The sequence below is a fragment of the Tursiops truncatus genome, chromosome 15 (assembly GCF_011762595.2).
Source record: "Tursiops truncatus isolate mTurTru1 chromosome 15, mTurTru1.mat.Y, whole genome shotgun sequence".
Taxonomy (NCBI): Eukaryota; Metazoa; Chordata; class Mammalia; order Artiodactyla; family Delphinidae; genus Tursiops; species Tursiops truncatus.
The window spans coordinates 74,682,690-74,702,785 of NC_047048.1; the positions used below are offsets into that span (position 1 = coordinate 74,682,690).

General features: G+C 41.7%; 1 protein-coding gene across 5 annotated transcripts in view; it reads right to left on the minus strand.

The window, feature by feature from the left end:
- Positions 1 to 20,096, minus strand: part of B4GALT5 (beta-1,4-galactosyltransferase 5) — a 145,508-nt gene that overhangs the window by 56,170 nt on the left and 69,242 nt on the right. For all 5 annotated transcript variants that reach the window (XM_033840962.2, XM_073793093.1, XM_073793094.1 and 2 more), the window contains one exon: positions 8,663 to 8,797. In XM_033840962.2, coding sequence (XP_033696853.1) covers positions 8,663 to 8,797 — 135 coding nt within the window. The remainder of the gene's footprint in view (positions 1 to 8,662; positions 8,798 to 20,096) is intronic.

A 20,096-nucleotide genomic window follows, 5' to 3' on the forward strand; every position in this document is an offset into this window, starting at 1 on the left:
AACGAAAGCTAACTGGAAGGGTCTGGACTGAGGTTCTTCATCGGAGGGTGTTCTGGCCAAAAGTTTGGTTTGGAAACCTCCGGTGTCAATATCTTTGGGTCTTTCCTCTTGGTCCAGTCAGGTTCCCCAGAGAAGTCTATTCTAATCTCCTGCCAGAATCACATGCTCTTTGCTGCAAGCACCCTAAAACTGAGGAAGAGGAAAAGGCTAGCGTACCCTAAACCAAGCCAGGTCCCCCCGGTTGAAGGACCCTCTATTTTGCCATCTCTGGAGGTTATCAAGTCTCTCGTACTTTGCCAGGACGGGGGAAGGAATCTGGGTATCTGACTGCTTTCTAAACAGCTTTCAACCAACCTTTATCTTAGTTGCCACCTTTATTCTTATCTCCAAAAGTACTTGATGTTGCTGATTCCTGAGCTTCTGAGGGATTCTGGGGTATAAACTGCAGTGGTTGCTGGCTTTCCTTGCTGCCACATTAGCAGTCAGTTTTCTTGGGTCCATTAAGTCCTTTATCACTGGTCCATCTGCTTTCCAACTTGCAAAATTTTTTGCTGTGGTCTCCTTTCTTGTTCTCATTTACAGGGGTTTACGCCATTAAACACACACACACACACACACACACACACACACACAAAATCTACTGTCATTTTAGTGATGTGTTAAAGAGTAAAGCAGAGGCCTTTTTCCTAGGGGGAGGTATGAAGGGGGTCCTCCAACCTCTTTATCTTTTGACAGATAAAGAAAGTGAGGCACCGTATACACAACTTGTACAAGGAGACCTGGCTAGTGCATAACAGAGACCCGACTGAACTCTTTCCATTACACTGCCCTATTTTTTCAGAGTATGAAAATCTCTTTCTCCAGTCCTTTTGGATTCATGCTGATTCTATGAAAATTAAAACTTCCTATTCACATTCACTTTGCACCCTGGAATTCTAGAATCTTCAACATGGATAGTTTTTAAAAAGCACTATGAAAAGGCTTCCAAGAATCAAATGGCTAATACAGTGAGTCCTTTTATACAGACACATGGCTGCCTATTCTACAAGTACTCGGAGGACGAAACTCAATGAGAGGCAACTTGAAGAGAATTTGAAGTCTCTTTTTTTTTTATATTATGAGTATTTATTATAAATATGGCTGAATACAAGGATTCATATATATATAATACGTTTCATATCATCTCGTAAATACAATAATATTTAAGTCTCTTAACAGGGCAGGAAAGGACAGAATGCTTTCTGTCCTTTTTAGTTGCAGCTTTCCTGAAAAACAATAAGCTTGCATTTATATAAAGACATAAACCAAGTCAGCATGAACACTAAAGGTAAAATTACATTTACACAGAAATTAGCCCAAAGTCCTCAGTTCACACATGCAAATCCATCCTAAGTCCAGCCCTTTCTGAAGGTATTAACATTTCAAAAAGCTACATCAAGAACCTCCAATGCTAATCATTACTCTGGGTGATTCTCATTTTGCTTAATTGTATACATATATATACACACATATTTTTTTGTACATAAAATGATTCTTTTTAAGAAAAAAAATTAGCAGTTTTCATGTGTTCTAGAAAACGTGTATGTCTGTGATGTGTGCATGTGTGGAGGGAGAAGCTGGTTAGAAACGTCATCACAAAAATTACAGTCATCCTCATCAGTTCACTCAGTCCCATGTCAAATATACAAATCAATTTTCACTGCAAAGTAAAGGCGCTGTTACTGTGGAGGATTCCTGGACTGAATGTCAATATTATGACATAGTGTGAGTGTGTTTCGTGTTTGGTAATTGCAATCATTTTTGCTTCTGTTGTGGTCATCCATTTACAATGCTTGGTGTCAGTTTATTTATCTCTTGTAAAAATAAAATACAGTGTGTGTGTGTGTGTGTGTGTGTGTGTGTGTGTGAAATAAATACATACATAAATACTTTTTAAGGGAAAAAAAAAGAAACGGCATCACAGTAATTAGGCAAAGAAATTCCCAGAAGTATGACAACAGGCATTTTCATAAGCAAATCAACAAAAACAGAATAATAATTCTGGGCAAAGACAGAACCAAGCCTTAGAGCTACAACCTAAGTAGGGAACAAGAAGTTAAAAAAACATGTGGGAGAGGAGACAAGACACCGTCTAACCTTAATGATCCTACTTTGGGGGTCTGTTTGGGGACACAGATAAATTCCTTTCTACTTCCTTCCAACACTGATATATATATAATAGGCCTGGTAGTGAAACTGTGCAACCCAGATTGGGACTTGAACCCACTGTCTTTTGTCTTTTTTTTTTTGGCCACTCCCATAGCATGTGGGATCTTAGTTCCCTGACCAGGGATCGAACCCGCACCCCCTGCATTAGAAGCGTGGAGTCTTAACCACTGGACCACCAGGAAGTCCCATGAACCTACTGTCTTTTAACAGAGATCACACACCTGGTCTCAGGACTTACTGAAGCTCAGGTTATGTCTCAGCACAGAAATTCAAATTCGGTGACAGACAAAGTGATAGGTAAGAAGTGGATTTGTTTAGAGATACACATTCCATAGGCAGAAGAATGCAGTCCATTGCAAAAGGCGAGAATGGCCTTGGAAGAAACACACACCACAGACAGAGTGTGGACCATCTCAGAAGGTGCGAGGCCTCGAAATACGGGGTTGTTGTTAGTCTTTCTGAGCCGGGTAACTTCATAGGCTAACTAGTGGGAGGATAATTCCAGCTTTTGGGGGGAAGGGGCAGAATTTCCAGGAATTGGGCCACCGCCTAATTTTTGACCTTTTACGGTCAGCCTCGGAACTGTCATGCGCCTGTGGGTGTGTCATTTAGCTAATGTATTACGGAGAGTATATTATGAGGCTCAAGGTCTACTGGAAGTCGAATCTTCCGCCATCTTGGACCTAGTTGGTTCTAACCTGTTTATGTCATATCCCAAGGGCTATGTCATTCTTTTAAAGGTTGTGCCCTGCCCCCTTCCCTCCTGTTTCGTTAGCAGCTAGCATGAAACAAAACACCACTTATTCTTTTCTTCTGGTTACTAAATTAATAATGTCATTTTTAAAAAAGAAAACCTGAAACACACAACTCCTAAGTGAAAGTCCTCCATAACCTTGCCCTACACCGTGGAGAACACCCACCCCCAACAAACACAAATTTCCTCATTTCTAATTTTAAATTCTTTATATAAAAATTTAAACAAAATCTACCTTTCCACTAGTAGTAGAAGCCTTTTAAACTGGAAGAGGCAGAGGAAATTAATTGCTCACAACCTGGTAAAACTGTGCCTGGTTATTGTGGAGTCCTAGCTCTCCTCCAGCCGCCTAGAAATGGGAGGACTATACTGCATACTCTCTTCAGGGGTTCCAAACACCCATTTCTTTTTTTTTTTTTTTTTTTCAGTACGTGGGCCTCTCACTGCTGTGGCCTCTCCCGTCGCGGAGCACAGGCTCCGGACGTGCAGGCCCAGCGGCCATGGCTCACGGGCCCAGCCGCTCCGCGGCATGTGGGATCCTCCCAGACCGGGGCACGAACCCGCGTCCCCTGCATCGGCAGGCGGACTCCCAACCACTGCACCACCAGGGAAGCCCCAAACACCCATTTCTTAGTCTTCTAAAGCACAACCCTACTGAATGAGGGAACTGCTGAGAGAAAAAGCCAGCCTGCTGAATTTCTATGGTCACGGTTTTACTCTTTAATTTAAATCTAATCCATTTCGAATCAGGACATGTTCTTCCAGCAAGGGAGGTAGACGGCAAAGAAGGCAGCTGCTTTTACATTTATAACATGGGACCACAACAGACATCCTTCTGTGGGACTCGAGGGACATTGTTCCAGCTAATGATTAAGAACTCTCCAGACAATAGGGGCTTCTTAGACAATGGGTGAATTTCCAGGATGTCCGGCCCCCTTCCGAGAAGGAGGGAGATAACAAAATGTAAAAAAGGTGTCTGTCAAAGACCAATCAGGCAGCTGGGGAGAAGGAGGGAGATAACAAAATGTAAAAAAGGTGTCTGTCAAAGACCAATCAGGCAGCTGGGGACAAGTTCCCTCTCTGGTCCGAGCCTAAGCCGGGACCAATCAGCAGGAGAACACAACCAAATCTATAATTTACATACGGGGAAGTGGGAACCTATAAAACTGACATATTCGCGCCCAAAAGGGTTCCTTCTTCGACCTCCTGCGTGAGGACCAAGGAACCCCGGTGCACCGGCCTTCAATAAACCTCTTGCGTTTTGCATCGACTTCCGACTCTTGTTGTTTCCTGGGCGAGTCGAAACTCCTAGGAGACCGCGCAGGTCTAACACTTCCTACCTGCAGATCCAAATGGCCTGCTCGGTCAACTTTACTTTACATCAGCGGTTCAGCAGCCTTGGCTGCATACTAGAATCATCTAGGAAGCTTTTTAAAAATCCTTATGCCCAGGATATACCCCAGACTAATTAAATAAGACCCTCTGGGGGTCGGGGGTGGGGGCAGGCATCAGCATCTTGTAAAGCTGCCCAGGGGAGTCCAGTGTGCTTCCAGGTTGACACGGCTACCCCAGTCCACGGTGGTGGGAAAATTCTGCTTTCTCCCTCAAATTACCAAATCCAGCTGAGCGGGGACTGAAAAGTGCTGAGTAACAGATGCCAGGAAGAATCACTACTTTCTCCTCCCATTTGAGAAAAGGCCAAACCCTTGCCTCTCTTGACTGAAAAAAAGTGGAAATATATATATATTAGAAAGATGCCATCAGGACAAGCATTTGTAAAATATAAAGAATTTGCATTCTTCGAGAGTTAGCTCGCTTAAGGCTGACCACCTGCTGGGAGAGGAGACGAAAAGACAACTATGGGCTGAGCAGGCAAAAACCAGAGAGAAAGAGGTTAAGAAAGAACATCGACCTCACGGAATAAAGTATGAAACGTACTGGCAGTGACTCAGTTCATTTTATTTGTCTACCACAACAGACCTGTTTTGAAGGATGTGGGCAACAGGATACTTTCCTGAGTATGTGACCAGAAGGGGACTGAGGCCATCAGCACGGGAAGGTTTGTGTGCATTTGCACGTGAATACAGAGGGAAGAAATCTCCCTCTGGGTAAAAGTGACTGCATAGAATGACACCTGGAAATTCGTACTTAGGAATGAGAAACGCCAGGCCACCCAACCACTCACCTCAAATATACAACTAAGTGGCTGGACTGGATGAACCCAGGGATTCTCTTCTGATGCCAATATTCTCTTGAGCGTCTCCCCCCAGTGCTCTGGGTAAATTTTACAGGACTCACAATTTCACATACCAAAGGCTTTCAGTGACAAGAAGCTTCTCCAGGTCATTATTTCAGGCTTAATTCCAGGTCACAGTCCTGGTCCCTCAAAGTACTTTCTTTTTAGGCAGTAGCCATTTTAGCTTTCAAGGATAAAGAAAGCTAGCATTACTTAAACGACACACTAGCTTTTTAGCTACCCTTGGCCTCCTGAAGGCCTTTGAACATGGGTGTGTGCCACAGCACTTTTTTTCCAGAGCGGGGCAACACAGTTCATGAACTACCTCAGTCCAGGCTACTCTTACCAAACCCACGGTGCTCCTGGCGGGAGTGGCCGGGGTCAGCAGTGGTGGTCATCTGGCTATCTCAGCAGCTTTAGGCCCCAAATGCTCTTTCTGACTGTGCTAGGCAGAAAATTACTTTGAAATGAATAAAAATAGTTGGTTTCTACTGGATAACTTCCAATGAAATGATGTTTCCTCTTCAACACTTACTCACCAAGGATGTGCCAATAAAATAAAAGCCAATCAAGATGGTAATCTCAGAACTAGGTTACAACACTTAAAATGTGTTTTCTTGTTAAATCTATCCACTCACACACTCAAACATCATTTACTCTATGCCTCCTATGTGCTAGGCAGTGTACCAGGTACCAGGGGTAGTACAAAGGCAACACAGGCAATGAGGAGCGCTGCTGGGGTTCAGAGGTCAGCAAGTCCCAACCCCACTGCTGCAGAGAATCCTATAACTCCGACCCCTTCATCCCTGAAAGGGGGACACAGTCATTATCTTACTGAGTTCTTGTAAGGAGCCTATGAGATAATGCAAGCAAATCATCTACCCCAGGGCGTTTATGCTGACGGAGCGGAGCCAGCAGCGCCAGGATGGTGCCGCTGGAGAGCGAGCAGATGATGATAGAACTAATAAAGCCGTTCCAAGGAAGGGTTCTGTGGAGGGCTTTGAGCCCTCAGATGACAAGTGTCCGTTAAGAGCTACTGATGGGAAAAGGAAGATCAGCACAGTGGTGAGCTCCGAAGAAATGATTCAGTTTCAGATGGCTTGTTCAAGTCTACTGAGAGCTAACGTGGGTGGGCTGGAGAAGGGGGACAAAAGGAGTAAGAAGAGCAAAGCAGCGCAGTGAAGGGCACCAGATCTCCCATTTTCACCAGCTAGCCACTGAATCGCTATTTTTCCTGTGGTTTTTACTTTGGGCCACAAAGCTGGGTTTCTGGTTCCCCTACAGTAACTGTTTTCATGTGAGATTAGGGTCATTTTTGGATGGAAGAACGGCTGTAGTATTTACAAGAAGCCAGTTTATTTTAGATCTGGCTAAGTGATCTGTGTTGTATGGTTGTAAGTTTCTGGATAATAGTTTATAGTCTCTGTAGCTGTCTGTGGAGAGCACTGTACCATTAAACCTGTATTTATCAGCACTGACCATCTTTTATTCCTTTTCCCACCCCATAAAGTTTCTGGCAATAGCCCCTCATTCTGGAATGATGTGACTATGAATTGGCTTTAGGCCCTGTCTTATGGGTTACTGGAATTGAAACCTGACAATTTTATAAAAAGTTGTGTTATTTCACGGGTATTTTTCCCAACTTGTTGTATAATTTTATCATCATAGTTCCTTTAGCAAATTTGAAAGAGTTCTCATAGCCAAATTAGAGTTTGCTTAACCAAACTAAGGATAAGCTATTACAAAATCATAAAGAATAAAGATTCCAAGTTAAAAAAAAAAAATCATCTACCCCATCAGAAGCAGGCCCCGACAGCAAAGACTTCCGATTTATGAGGAAGAGAGACACATTAAACACACAATGGATGATTAACTAGTCCAACCAGAGGGATGCTGGGAAGAATTATTTTAGTGTATGATAATTTGAGGATAAACACATGCAAATTCAAGTAACAATGGGTCCCTGGATAGGACTTCCAAGGGTGCAACTCACTCTCTGCTCAACTTCCAAGGACAATAACCCCTCAGGGAATTAGCATGACCTGTGTTGCAAGACCAGCAGTGGTGCAGGGATGGAGACCTGCTGCGCACCCTCTAACTTTGAGAGAAAACAGGCTACCTCGCCAATGGCCCAGAGAGAAGCCCCAGCAACCTCTAACCTTGGAGAGGCATGAACACATGGACTGGGTAAAGGTCATGACAGCACACATGCTCCTTTATCTGGAGTGATACAGGGGAAAGAGCTCTGAATGGCGGTCAAAGTATTCCCGAGTTTTATCACCCAACTAGAAGCAGGTTCGGGCGGCGTTTAGGGAAAGTCACATGACCAAGCCACTCCAACACCCCCAAGATTACCTGTACATGTGAAAAATGGAAGTAACAAAATCCTGCCTACCCGATGGAGCCATATCCGAGTCAAGTGAGACAATGTGTGTGGGATCATCTGTTAAAACCGAACACCACACAGGATGAATTAGGAAACAAAAATCTGCTTGGCCTTCTCCCTTGACTTCAGGAGCTGCAGGGACTCCTCTTCCCGGTACGGTACAGAGCTCAGGCAGTTTGTCCCGTGAGGCCACAATTTGGCTGAAAAGCTCTGAAAAGTTGATCGTTCGCTCTTTGCGAACAAGAAGAAAGGAAGTAAGTACCAAAGCTTATGGGTTTGCTAACTGTAGTGCTTGGTTGCTGCTAAACTGGCCAGCAGGACAGACTGATAAATTACGGCGTGGTCAGTTCTTCTCAGGATTTAACTTCCCTTTCAGAGGCAATGCTTTCTCTTGATATCCCAACACCCCAGAATAATTCTCACTTGCGACGGTTGCAAAGCAATTGCACATTCTAGGGTGAGCTCTGGACAATCTTAGAACTTACTAGAGAAGAAAAAAGGATTGATTTGGAGGAAAGAATATTTTTAAAAATATACATATTTTATAATACTAGGCTTGAGTGAAATCACTAAGAAGCCACAGGGGAAGCACATTAGTCCTCAGCTAAAGAAAGAAGTGGCAAATCATGAATGCGAAGCAAAATGAAATCTCAGAATCTGTTTTCTAAATAAAAACCATTCCTGGCTGGAGACTGGAGAGGCTTCACGACAGACCCATTTAACCATCTGGAAATACTTCCTCTGTTCAACTTTTGGAAGAGTTAAAAAGAGAGACATAAAAAAGGCAGCCTCCTCTCAAAGGTGAAGAACTTGCTATGTACAGTCTTTTGTAAAAGTAGTTAAAGTGAAAACTACGATTCGGGAACAAGTTCTTACAATATAATGTCAGGCAAAGCCATCTAACCTCGATGTTCTTTTCCCCTCTTTATATACTTAGTGCTTATAAGATAATAAAAGTTACAGGTAAAAGCTCCAAAGACTGAGGCAGAAATATTCACTCCTGGGTCCATCATTACCGCTTAGCTGAACTCCTGGGAGGAGGCCCTCTGAGCAGACCACCTCTTTACTAAAAATATACCTGAGTCATTCACGCTGCTGTTCCTCTTGGCATAAGCGCTCCGAACCACCTGCTCGTAAACCTGAGCGCCGATCGTTCTCATGTTGTCCCGGATGAGAATGCCTTGAGCCTGCATCATGAAGAGGTAGGTGTTCACTGCAGGAAACAGACGGGGAGGGAAAAGAGGTTAATTCAAAAGCAATCAGTAACGTAAAACACACAGAAAACCCCACGTAACTTTGGGTTTCTTTCTTTTTTATCCCCTTTTCTTTTTGAAACCTCTTTCAGTTCTAAAACCCTACAAATGCTGTAACTTCTATTTTCCATACTGGGTTCTATGTTTTCAGGACACCAATATTCCTTGGGTAGCTAGAAGAACTTAGGGGTATTTCTGTCCATATTCAGCAGTTTTAGAAAAACCATAAATGAAAAAAAAATTATATTCTACCTGGTCTTCAAATACCCAAGCTGTATTCTAGCACCGTTATGATCAGAAAGACCTTTATGGATCAGTTAAAACATTCTGAAAAAGATCTCCGCTCTCTTTAAGTTCACATTCTCAATACTCAATCACTATTCTCAGAGAAAGGAAACCACCAATTGCCCTGCCTTCTGGAAACACTTAGATGTAGGTCTGGTCCTGGCTATCTTTCGAAAGTGGTGATGAAGGTTCCAGCTATTTTTCTTTGCTTTATTTGGAGAGAAGAAGAAAATAACGAAAGAATGTTAGCAGTCCTCACTACCCACCCACCTCAGCCCCAAAGTTCAAAGCAATGGGAAAGGAGCAGGGGGCTTGGTCCAGGTGTCAGTTAAAACATATTCCCTTCATGATACATACAAATATCCAATCATTATGTTGCGCACCTGACACTAAAATAATGTTATATGCAAGTTATATCTCAATAAAAACAAAGCAAAACAAAAAAAAACATATTCTTAACCATATTAACCGCCCAATCATCGTCATCTTTGGAAAGCAATCTCAGGGGTGGCACATTTATAAGTCTAAACTCTGGCGTGTGCTAGGGATCATCTGAACACTTGACTGACCTCTAACCAGGCCCCAGGCAGGTATGCAGCAGAGAGGCTGGGCCACTCCTCCAGACTCAATACACCCAGCCTCGGGCGGTCCTGGTTCTTCAGCAAGACATATTTTGTGGACACTGTCTCATCATTATTATCACAGTGTCCTGCACATAATGGGCAGTAAATAACGACTAAATGGATGAAGCTTAGAAGTCTATTTACTTTATTTCAAGCTATTGTGTGGTGCTTGTACTTGTGATGGGGGTGGGGACAGGGACAAATCAAATGGCACAATTCTCAATGTGGAAAACATCAGGTGGCCCACATTAAACGGGGACATAAACTCTTTCAAAAGATTTCTAATCATCTCTAAGATAAATCCAGAGCCGTAAAATAATTAACAAAAGAAATCAATGTTCAGAATGCTTTTAGAAATGAGGGAGCAGTTTCAGATTAGGCCCGGCTGTGACTGGAAGACAACTGCATGCTTAACTCCTGGCACTGGCTGAGAATAGATCAGATACAGTGTTTACTCTCTGTAGCAAGAAAAAGTTACAGGAAAAAAAATTAGCTTCAAATCCTTAAAGAAAGTACCATGCTGTGAAGCCTCTGAAAACAACAGTAGCATCTCATTTTCTATTTACAGCAGAGAGCACTGTGCCCGGTCATAGTAGGTAGGTAGGTAGTTAAGCCTAAGATTTAAACTTCTTCCAATATCATATTTCTAATATGGTTCTGTACTATATTTTTTAATCACTTAGACTTATGTATATTATACATATTATATTAAATCTTCCTTCTATCCCCAACATACTACTTAAACCAGTTGTCTTCAATAACATAGAAACAAATATTTATTGAACATTGTGTGTAAAGCTGTCAGGCACTGCAAAAAATACACTACCTCCTTTCTCCCGAATTTCATCTTCTCTGAGCTTTTTATCTTCTACACTGTAAAGGGCAATGTTGTTAGCCCCTCTTTTAAAAATTCCCTCCCTTTCTTAGTTCTGTAGGATTCCTCTAGGGCAGTTCTCAAACCTTTCCCTGCCTATTGCCTGGAGAGCTTTCTGAAGGCTGCTTCTACGCCTCCCACCCCCAGAGACCCTGATTCAGTAAGTCTGAGTGGGGCGCATGAATTTACACTTGTAACAAGCTCACAGGTGATACCAGTGTGGCTGGTCAGAGGACCACACTTCCAGAACCAAGGCTCTAGGGAGACTTCAGCTACCTAATAAATAATAGTGAGTAACATTTATTGAGCACTTAATTACCTAATTCTTTATCTTGTTTAATCCTCATAACCTAAGAGGCAAGTAATACCATCCAACTTAGAGTCAACTTCTAGGCTTCAGTTTCTCCACCTTGCTTCACCAAGGTCACTGAGGGATGGATTTGAACCAGGTGGACCTACGCTCTAACCACTGAACTTAAGAACTTGCTCATCCATATTCTAGCCACAACCTGTCCCTCAAAGATTTCACACACCTACATGACTTAAATGATTGCTCTTAAGGAGATTTTTTTTTTTTTTTTTTTTTTTTGCGGTACGTGGGCCTCTCACTGTTGTGGCCTCTCCCGTTGCGGAGCACAGGCTCCGGACGCACAGGCTCAGCAGCCATGGCTCACAGGCCTAGCCACTCCGCGGCAGGTGGGATCTTCCCGGACCGGGGCACGAACCCGCGTCCCCTGCATCGGCAGGCAGACTCTGCGCCACCAGGGAAGCCCGGTGGATCTTTCTTAATTACAGATTTAGCCACACTGCTCCTCAAAAGCCTTCTACGTCTCTTGCCTGCATGCCTGGGCTTCTGTTGATCTGCAATGCTTCTGCTCTCCTTTCTGCCATCCAAATCTCATTAATCCTTCAAACCCCAGTTTATATAATTCTCCAGTCTTCCCCTTCTAGAATGTCTGTGGTACTGTTAAAGATTGTCAAAATTTTGCCTTTTGTTTACATTTTGTCTTAGTTTGCTAACTGTCTCGTGTGTTAGTCTTGTCATTCAATTAACAAATTTACACAAACCATGTATTATCAATGCTTTTTCTAATTATCCACAGGAATTAGCACAAGGCTGAAAAAACAAAAGGCTGAAGACATAAATTTTGCCAAACAAAAGAAAATAATCACAAATTCACAGACTCAGGGTTGGATGGGATTTTAAAGAACACTTTTCAATACCTCCTCATACACCACCCAAAAACTATGCCTTCCAAGAACACAGAATCATAAGTAAAATAAAGCCATCTTCAAAGAAAATTCTACTTTGGGTTGGGTCCAAAATGTTTTCCAGCCACTTTTACCCACTGGTTCTCATCCTGCCCCTTGACAGAACAGTAAAGTCCCTTTCCCACACTTCAGATATTGGAAGACAGGCATTTTCAACCTCCCCCCACCCTCACCTCTACCCCACCTAACCTCCTCCTGCAACCCCATGCTAGACAGCCCCACTTCCTCTGTGAGCCCCCTGCCCTTGCCATCACCACACCTTCCCTCCCCATCCTGGCTGCTGTCCTCTGAATACCCGCCCAGTGGTCTACACTTTGACAAAGAGTGGTGCCCAGGCTGACAGTGGTCCAGGTGCAGTCTGATGGGCCCAGAAACAAGCAGAACTACCAGCAGCCCTATTCCATCTGTTACCAAAGCGCTGTCAGCTAAAGCCCCCTCTTGGAGATGCAAATGCACAATAACTCAAGGCCAAAGAAATCCTACAGGGGAGAGGCTGAATAATCTAATCCACCATTTCCCAAACCAGCCCCTTTTCCCCCACATAATATAACTAGTAGCATCAAGTGATTCTCTGCAGAACTCACTTTGGGCAATTCTGTTTTGGGTATTTTTATTAATAGAATTTAAAACTTCCATTACATGGTAGATAATCGATCGATAATTGCTGAGTGTTGTTAGTAAATAGCAGTCACACCATATTACTGATTCACATTAAGCTTGCTAGAGGCAAAATACTCAATCTTTTTAGCTGCTAAGCTACACTTCCTCTGTTCTGTGCTCATGCAGTTGGTTATAGAGATCAAACTGTAGGACCTTTACAAGTGTCCCTATTAAAAGTCTTGTTACTAAATTTAGCCCATGGTTCTGGCCTAAACTAGGAAGTGTATATGTGCGCTGCTTTCAATCTAAATGATCTCATTTAAAAGTCACATCTTTGTGAAGTAGATATCATCTTGATTTCCTATTTAAGATAAAGATGTAAAGTCCTCCAGAAGTCATTTACCTAAGGTCACATGGTTAGTGAAGTCAAAAACAGAGAGAGGTGAGGTTAGGTGTTCCATACCACTTTGCTGAACGTTTCTTTGAAAAATGGTACTTTCCAGTAATGTGTTCCTGATCAACTGTAGCTGAATCACAGAAAAAAGAATTTTAATTGGCACATGGTTGTTAAATGCTTAATTGTGTCAACAAGTACCTGCTGAGCCCCTACTTTCCTGTGTGCTTTTTATTTTTTTACACACAATTCTAGGCCACTGTGGGCCAAGGATGAGCAGGACAACACAGAATAAGGTACAGACACAATTAAAGAAGAAGGTATAATGCAGTGTGATAAATGCTAAAATAACATTTACTACCAATTCAGGCTTACCAGTAGCTTTTTTACACTTTCACGAGAAATGGTAATTATTATCCAGCCCCTGTTTCTAGATTGAGGCATCTCTTATGATCATAACTTAGCTGAGAAAAATAAGCCCCATTCAGGTTTACATAATTGGAAATTTCCGTCCAGATGCCAATGTAAGCAGCCTTGGGCCATGGCTTTAACTGGAGAGCTTCCGGGAGCAAAGCACCGGGCCTCCTAACAGGAAGGCAACCATCTCCTCTCTCCATCAGAATTCCAGTCAGCTTCCATATCCCTATGAATCAAGTAACACGATTTTCACTTGAACACACACATTAATAAATGACTCTGACTCATAAAAAATTCCTCACTAGATAATGAAATCTGACATTCCCGATTAGGAGCAGAATCATTTGACACAACTGAACCCAGGAGGAAATGACAATTAGAAGATTCTATATACTTGAGAGTTCACAACTTGTTTTAACCTAAACGTGTATCCTTAATGTTTGTTACATCTGGCTTGGTAAGCTAAAACAGCATTAAGAAGTAGAAAAAGAAAGCCATTCCTTTCCTGAGCACTGTCTAAAATCTGTCTTAACACCAACACCCAGACACTCCCGGCTTTATTTTTCTATTACACCTTTTCTTATTTGTCTTGGTATCACCCTCTAGAATGTGAGCTCCATGAGGGCAAGGATCTATGCCCCTGGTAGCTAGAACAGGGTGTCTGGAACACAGAAGATGCACAGTGAACACTCGAATAAATGAGTATCTAAGTCAGGACAATGAACAGTGGAGACCTCCAAACTCAGCTGTGCCCAAGAAGGCGTGGATATGGGATTTCAAGCCTTTCTCTCTCCTTTATGAGAGGAACTCAAAATGCTTTGAGTAAACCAGCTTCATTGCACGAAACTGTTCTTAAGAAAAGTTCAGCGATTCCTTTTCACCAACCGAGCAGAGCTGCCAAATAGATTAGCTTTTCCCTAAAAATGTTCTCTGGTACTCTCACTCGTCACGAAGTTGTTTGTTTTTTTAATGTTCCTTAATATAACGCACAAGTTTATTCAAAACCTTGTGCAATATTATTTGTAATAGGAAAACAATGGGGAAAAAAACTAAATGTCACCCAAAGGAGACTGGTTGAATAAATTACTGTACATCCACATGGATGGAGTACCGTGAAGCTACACAAAAGAATGAGGAACCATTCAAAATAGCTCCAAACTGGCAAGAACCCAGACGTCCATCTATAGTAGAACAGATTAAAAATGTGTAGCCTATTTGAATCTTGGAAAACTATACAGCAACCGGAAGAGACAAACTGCAACTATATGCAACCACATGGACGAGTCTCATGCATCACATGGAACAGACACCAAAGGGCACAGATGGCGTAATTCTATGTACACAGGGCCCCAGAAGAGGCACGACTAACCTGTAGTGTCAGAAGCCAGGGAAGAGTTATCTGTGGGGCAGGGGAGGAGGGTTGGAAAGGGGGCTTCTGGTCATCTTTTATTTCTTGACCTGGATACTGGTTTCATAGGTATATTCATTTTGGAAAAAGTCATCAAGCTGCTCACTGACTTGTGCACATTTTAATATGTATGCTATACTTCCATAACATTTACCAAAAAAAAAAAAAAAAAAGAATGAGGAAAATCTATGAACTAATTCCCAGGATATATTGTTAACTGGAAAAAAGCAAAGATCAATAGTGTGTGTGTGTGTGTGTGTGTGTGTGTGTGTGTGTGTGTGTTATGCTGGCTGTTCAAGACATAAGGTGAAATTTTATACACATATTTTTATAGGAAGAAACGGGAAAGGCAAACCAGGTAAACATTCATTATACACCTATTGTGTGCCAGGAACTGCCCTTCACTCTGTGAATAAAATGATAATTATAAATAAGATACAGATCTTGTCACTATCTTCAGTCAAAGAGCCAGACAAGGAGACTGTAGCCAGTGCTGTCTGTAAGGGGGAACAGGAGAGTGGCTGTAACTCATATAGTGACGCGGGGGATCAGAAAATACTCTCAAGAAGAGGTGACTCTAGGATATGGTCTTGAAAGAAGAGCGCTGAAATAGGAAAGGGAAGAGCAAATGAAGGGGCACAAAGGGAGAAAATACATTTAAGGAACTAAAAGCAGTCGGGTATGGCTGGAATGAAGGGTATGTATGGCCAAAATGCGAGGACGCGGTGGGGTGGGGATGGAGTTAGAAAAGCAGAGGGGCACAGGAACACAAAAGGCTTTATGTGCTATACTTAGGGGCGTGACATGGAAGAAACAGTCCAGGATCAGATTTCAGGTGGGCCAACTAGTAGGAATCAATCAAAACAAGTGAATACACCCCTACTCAATTTCAGGGCTCCAGATAAAAGACTGAGCGTTTTAGTATCCAGACCCAAGTTCCTTAAAGGGAGAAACTTCTTTGGATGAACTGAATAAGGTGCTGTACGTAGAATCCCATTTGGTTACTACAAGCTGGGTGCCAAATCTTACCAAAGACTGTATTTTCGCTCTACATGAAGCAGCAGGAGGAATGCCCTGTCTGCCAAATCTTGAAGCAAGCAGATGGAGTGAAAGACATCAAGATATAAAGCCAGTACTACTGATACACAGCCGGGGAGAGCTGGGGCAGGGGCGGGCTAAGGTGGGCCTGGCATTCAGTGGGCCCATCAGAGTAGGTGTTCTTTCCCGGGATTGACTCACATCTGGTATCTTTGTTCTGAACACCCCCTACAGGCCAAACAATGTATGATTTCTAACAGGGTCAAGTACATTCCAGGAAAACAATGGAACAAATCAATGGACCAAGGATTATACACCATTCACATTCATATGATTTCAAAATAAAATAAAGGATGGGGAAAGGGAGAGCATATAAAAGGAACAGAAGTAGAAAAGGAATAAATAGAAGAAAACAGGAAGGCTGCTCACTCTCTCCTCCTGCCCCCATATATAAAATACACCAATGAGATATAATAAAAATCAAGGGGAAACAACGAACAGAATATGTCATAGGAATGTTGAAGTTTGATTTCTGCCATGCTAGAATATCTGAAAAACCTGCATGGCTTTTTTGGACCAATATTTTCTGAGAAATACCAGAACCTGAAAAATAACTGATCTCTACTCCCCAAATCAGAGATTATCAGTGTTCACTGTTCCGCACAATAGGTGTTCTGTAAAGAATGAACCCACTTATTCTGCTTATAAAGAGACAGATTCCTGTAAAAAGCAATGCATTTCTTGAGTCCCCTATGTGCCAGTGCCTTTCTAAATACCTTCTGCGTTATCCCATTTCATCCTCACAATAAACCGAGAGGTAGGTCATTACTCTCATTTTATAGATGAGGGGACTGAGGTCTGGATATAAGTAACTTCACTATTTGGAGCCAAGATTTCCCAACAGGTCTTTGTTTCCAGAGTCCAGGTTTTTAACAAATATGTTCTATCATCTCCCTGGTTCTGGATGCCCAGGAGTCCTGTGAACCCACAGCTGTCATCACCACACTCTGCTCGCTGATTCCTTTCATCTGAATCTTTACCTTGAACTCATACATGATTGGCCTCCAATATTCCACTTCAGTGGTGGTGCCAATGATCATGGTATAGTCTGGTACATCCCTAGAATTTTATTAAAATTTTATCAGTTTGAAGCTTTAGTATGAATCACAAATTTCTGCATTTCAGATCTACTTAAAATGTTGGATACTCATACTATACAGAGAGAGATGAAGACCCAAGGTGTGGGTACACAGTGACAAACATTGAAGAAAAAAAGAAAGCTGTTTGGGGTTTTTTTTTAAGATGCAAGGAATTTTTTGACAATAAATTTATACCCTTCGGCACATCTATTTTAACGTTCTGGAGCAACTGTGTGACAATTTTCACACTCCTCTGTACGAATGCTTTCTGGTGACACCTGTTCATACTAAGCTTTAATGGCTCTTTTCATGGCTTTTCCTGATATCATCCCACCCCCAAGATTAGAACTGTCTTGACTCTTTCCCAGCTGATAAACTCTTACCATGACCCCTATAAATGTGAGCCTATCTCTTCCAGCAGGCTGTAAACTCCTCACGAGTACAGACTGTCTTACTCTTTTTTTCATCTACAATATCTGATAAACAGTAGACACTTAGCTACTTATTAAATTACTGAATTACAGCTCAGCACACAGCATGCTGTTATGGCCATTTGGTGGAGGTGAGCCTTGTTTTCTCAAATGAGAAGTAGACTATTTTTTCTGCAACCATACAAGAAAGATTCTATAAGCCAGAAGACAGCACAGTGAAACTGATACTTGACTAACTTTTCTGGTGTAAGTGTAAAGTATAACCTTTTGGGGAAACTATTTGCAAATTCAACAAAGAGCCATAAAAATACCCGTATCCTCTGGTCTAGCAATTTCAAGGAAATTATCCTAAATATGAGGACATTCTATGCACGAAGTTTTTAATTAAATTATTCCTAAAAACAAAAACTTGGGAAACAACTCAAAAGCAACAATTAAAGAACAGATAGGTTAACAGTAATACATTTTCCTGGTAGAATCTTATACAACTTTAAAAGCAAAAGCCATGAAACCTTATAAACAGAATAAATGTGGAACACCTAGCATAGACTATCATACTCTTAAGAATATGAAAAAAAGTTCTGTTATATTATGGTAATTATTGCTAAAGAATAAGCACATGCATAAGGCAAAAAATGACTAGAAGCAAATTTACTAATATGCTTAGATGGTAGGGGGTAACAGTGATATGAATTGACTTTTCCTTCTTCTGTTTTTCCTATTTTCTCTGTAACAGCTTTTTGTTGTTGTTGTTAATATGCAGTAGGGACAAATAAAGGATTCCTCCAGCCAGACTGAATTTATCTAACATGACATTTATAAACAAGATATTCACAATTCCGTTCTTTGCTTGTCAGGCTAATGGGAGAGGGGGTAGGTGGGTGTATAAAGTGCGCAGCTGCCACACTTGAACTATCTCCACATCCACATTCTGTTTTAGAAAGGTTGCCAATAATGGCTGCCACATTCTCCTTAAGTCCTCCCTACCTTGAAGGCCAGGAGAGCTTCTTAGACTAGAATTGCCTACAGAAACCAAGAATTTACGCATGGACAAGGTGTTCTAGTTTTCTCTCTTGGGAGTAGAGTATATCTACACTGCACAAACAACAGACCTGAGGGGAAGGAGAAGAAACCCCTCATATTCTAAGGGAAAAAGGTAGAGGTTCGAGTCCTGTCCCTGGCTGGCTCTGTGGTCCTCTCCGGACCTTGACCACCCCATCTGTACAATGGCATTACTGAACTGGATACAGTTTCCTTATCCTTTTCTACCAAGCCTGACCCCCATCATTGATATACATAGGAGATCTTCTGCAAATAAAAATGTTTATATTTACACTGAATATCTTCAAGACATAAACTTATATAATATTGAATGTGCTTTTGCAAATCACACAAACCCCTGTAAATTCTGATTCTTCTCCCTTCCCTTTGGATCTTGAGAATCACTAGACTGCAAAGTCTCTTTCAGCTCAAAATACCACAATTATAAACTCACTGTCTTCTCCTCTCTTCGTTTGGGAAAAACTGACTTACAAACACCTCAGATTTACATTTGTCTACCTTCTCACTCCTTCTTTTCCATAGGGAGTAGGGTTTGGCTGTCCTTACACCCCGGCCTTCCTTTCCAGAACAACGGTGCTTTAGCCCTCTTCATGATAAAGCTGGGAGTGGACCCTGAATGAGATGGGAAAGCACATTCCCAGAGCCACTGCCTTCTCCATACACACTGGAGTGATCTAGAGGGAACATGGGTCCACACAGGGCTTCTAATTCCCTATATTTCCTCTCTTCCTCCCTGACCATGTTGAAAAATTGCATTTTCATGATGATTTAAAAGAAAACAATTCTATAGTAAAGAGCTGAATTTCTTTAACTCAAATGCTATCTGCCTACAACTCAGTTTCTTCTATCCCTTTGCAAATATATAACATAAGATTTTAGGATCAGGCTAAAAGTTGCTTGTCTAAAGGATTCAAAAGACTGACAATAATGAATGTTGGTGAGGATGTGGCAGAATAGGTGTCTCCTACCTTGCTGAAGGGAACATCAATTGATATAACCCATAGAGGGCAACCTGGCGATGTACTATGTCAAAGTGAAATGATCACTCTCTTTAAACCCACTTTCAGGTATTCATCCTAAAGAAATAACTTGACAAATATGAAGTATGTCCAAGGATGTTTATCTCAGTATTATTTATAAAAGCAAAACACAAACCTACCTAAATGAGCAACAAAAGGACTAGAGGAAAAAACTGTGGCAGAGTCATACCATGGAAAACTAAGCAATCATTACTTCATGAAAAGAAATCATATTGTGTAACAATGTATACGGGACATCACATTTGTGTTAAAGTAAAAGACACAGAGGAAAATACATGCATAAAACAATTTTGGAAATTGTACATCAAGAAGTTCACAGTGTCGTTTCTGCTCAGTAGAATTATGGGTCTTCTATAGTTCCTTTGCTGTTACAAGGCAGCATTTCCATGACAGTCAGAAAACCCTTGTATGATAAAGAGAGTCTCTGTTCCAGCAGTGGAAATTCTTGCAGTAACCAAATCTGTTTGAGTTGATCCAAAATTTCAAAGTTTCCAGAATTACTAAGAATGCCTTTTTCACACAGCACCTATTTTTAATATCTAGGAACAAACTCTAGGAATGCTGCCTTAGGACATGGTCTTTTTCATTTTTTTAAACAATGATGTTTTCATCTTTTTAAACAATGATCATACATTTTTATATGGGGGAGGGACACAAAAACACATCCGAGCTTTTG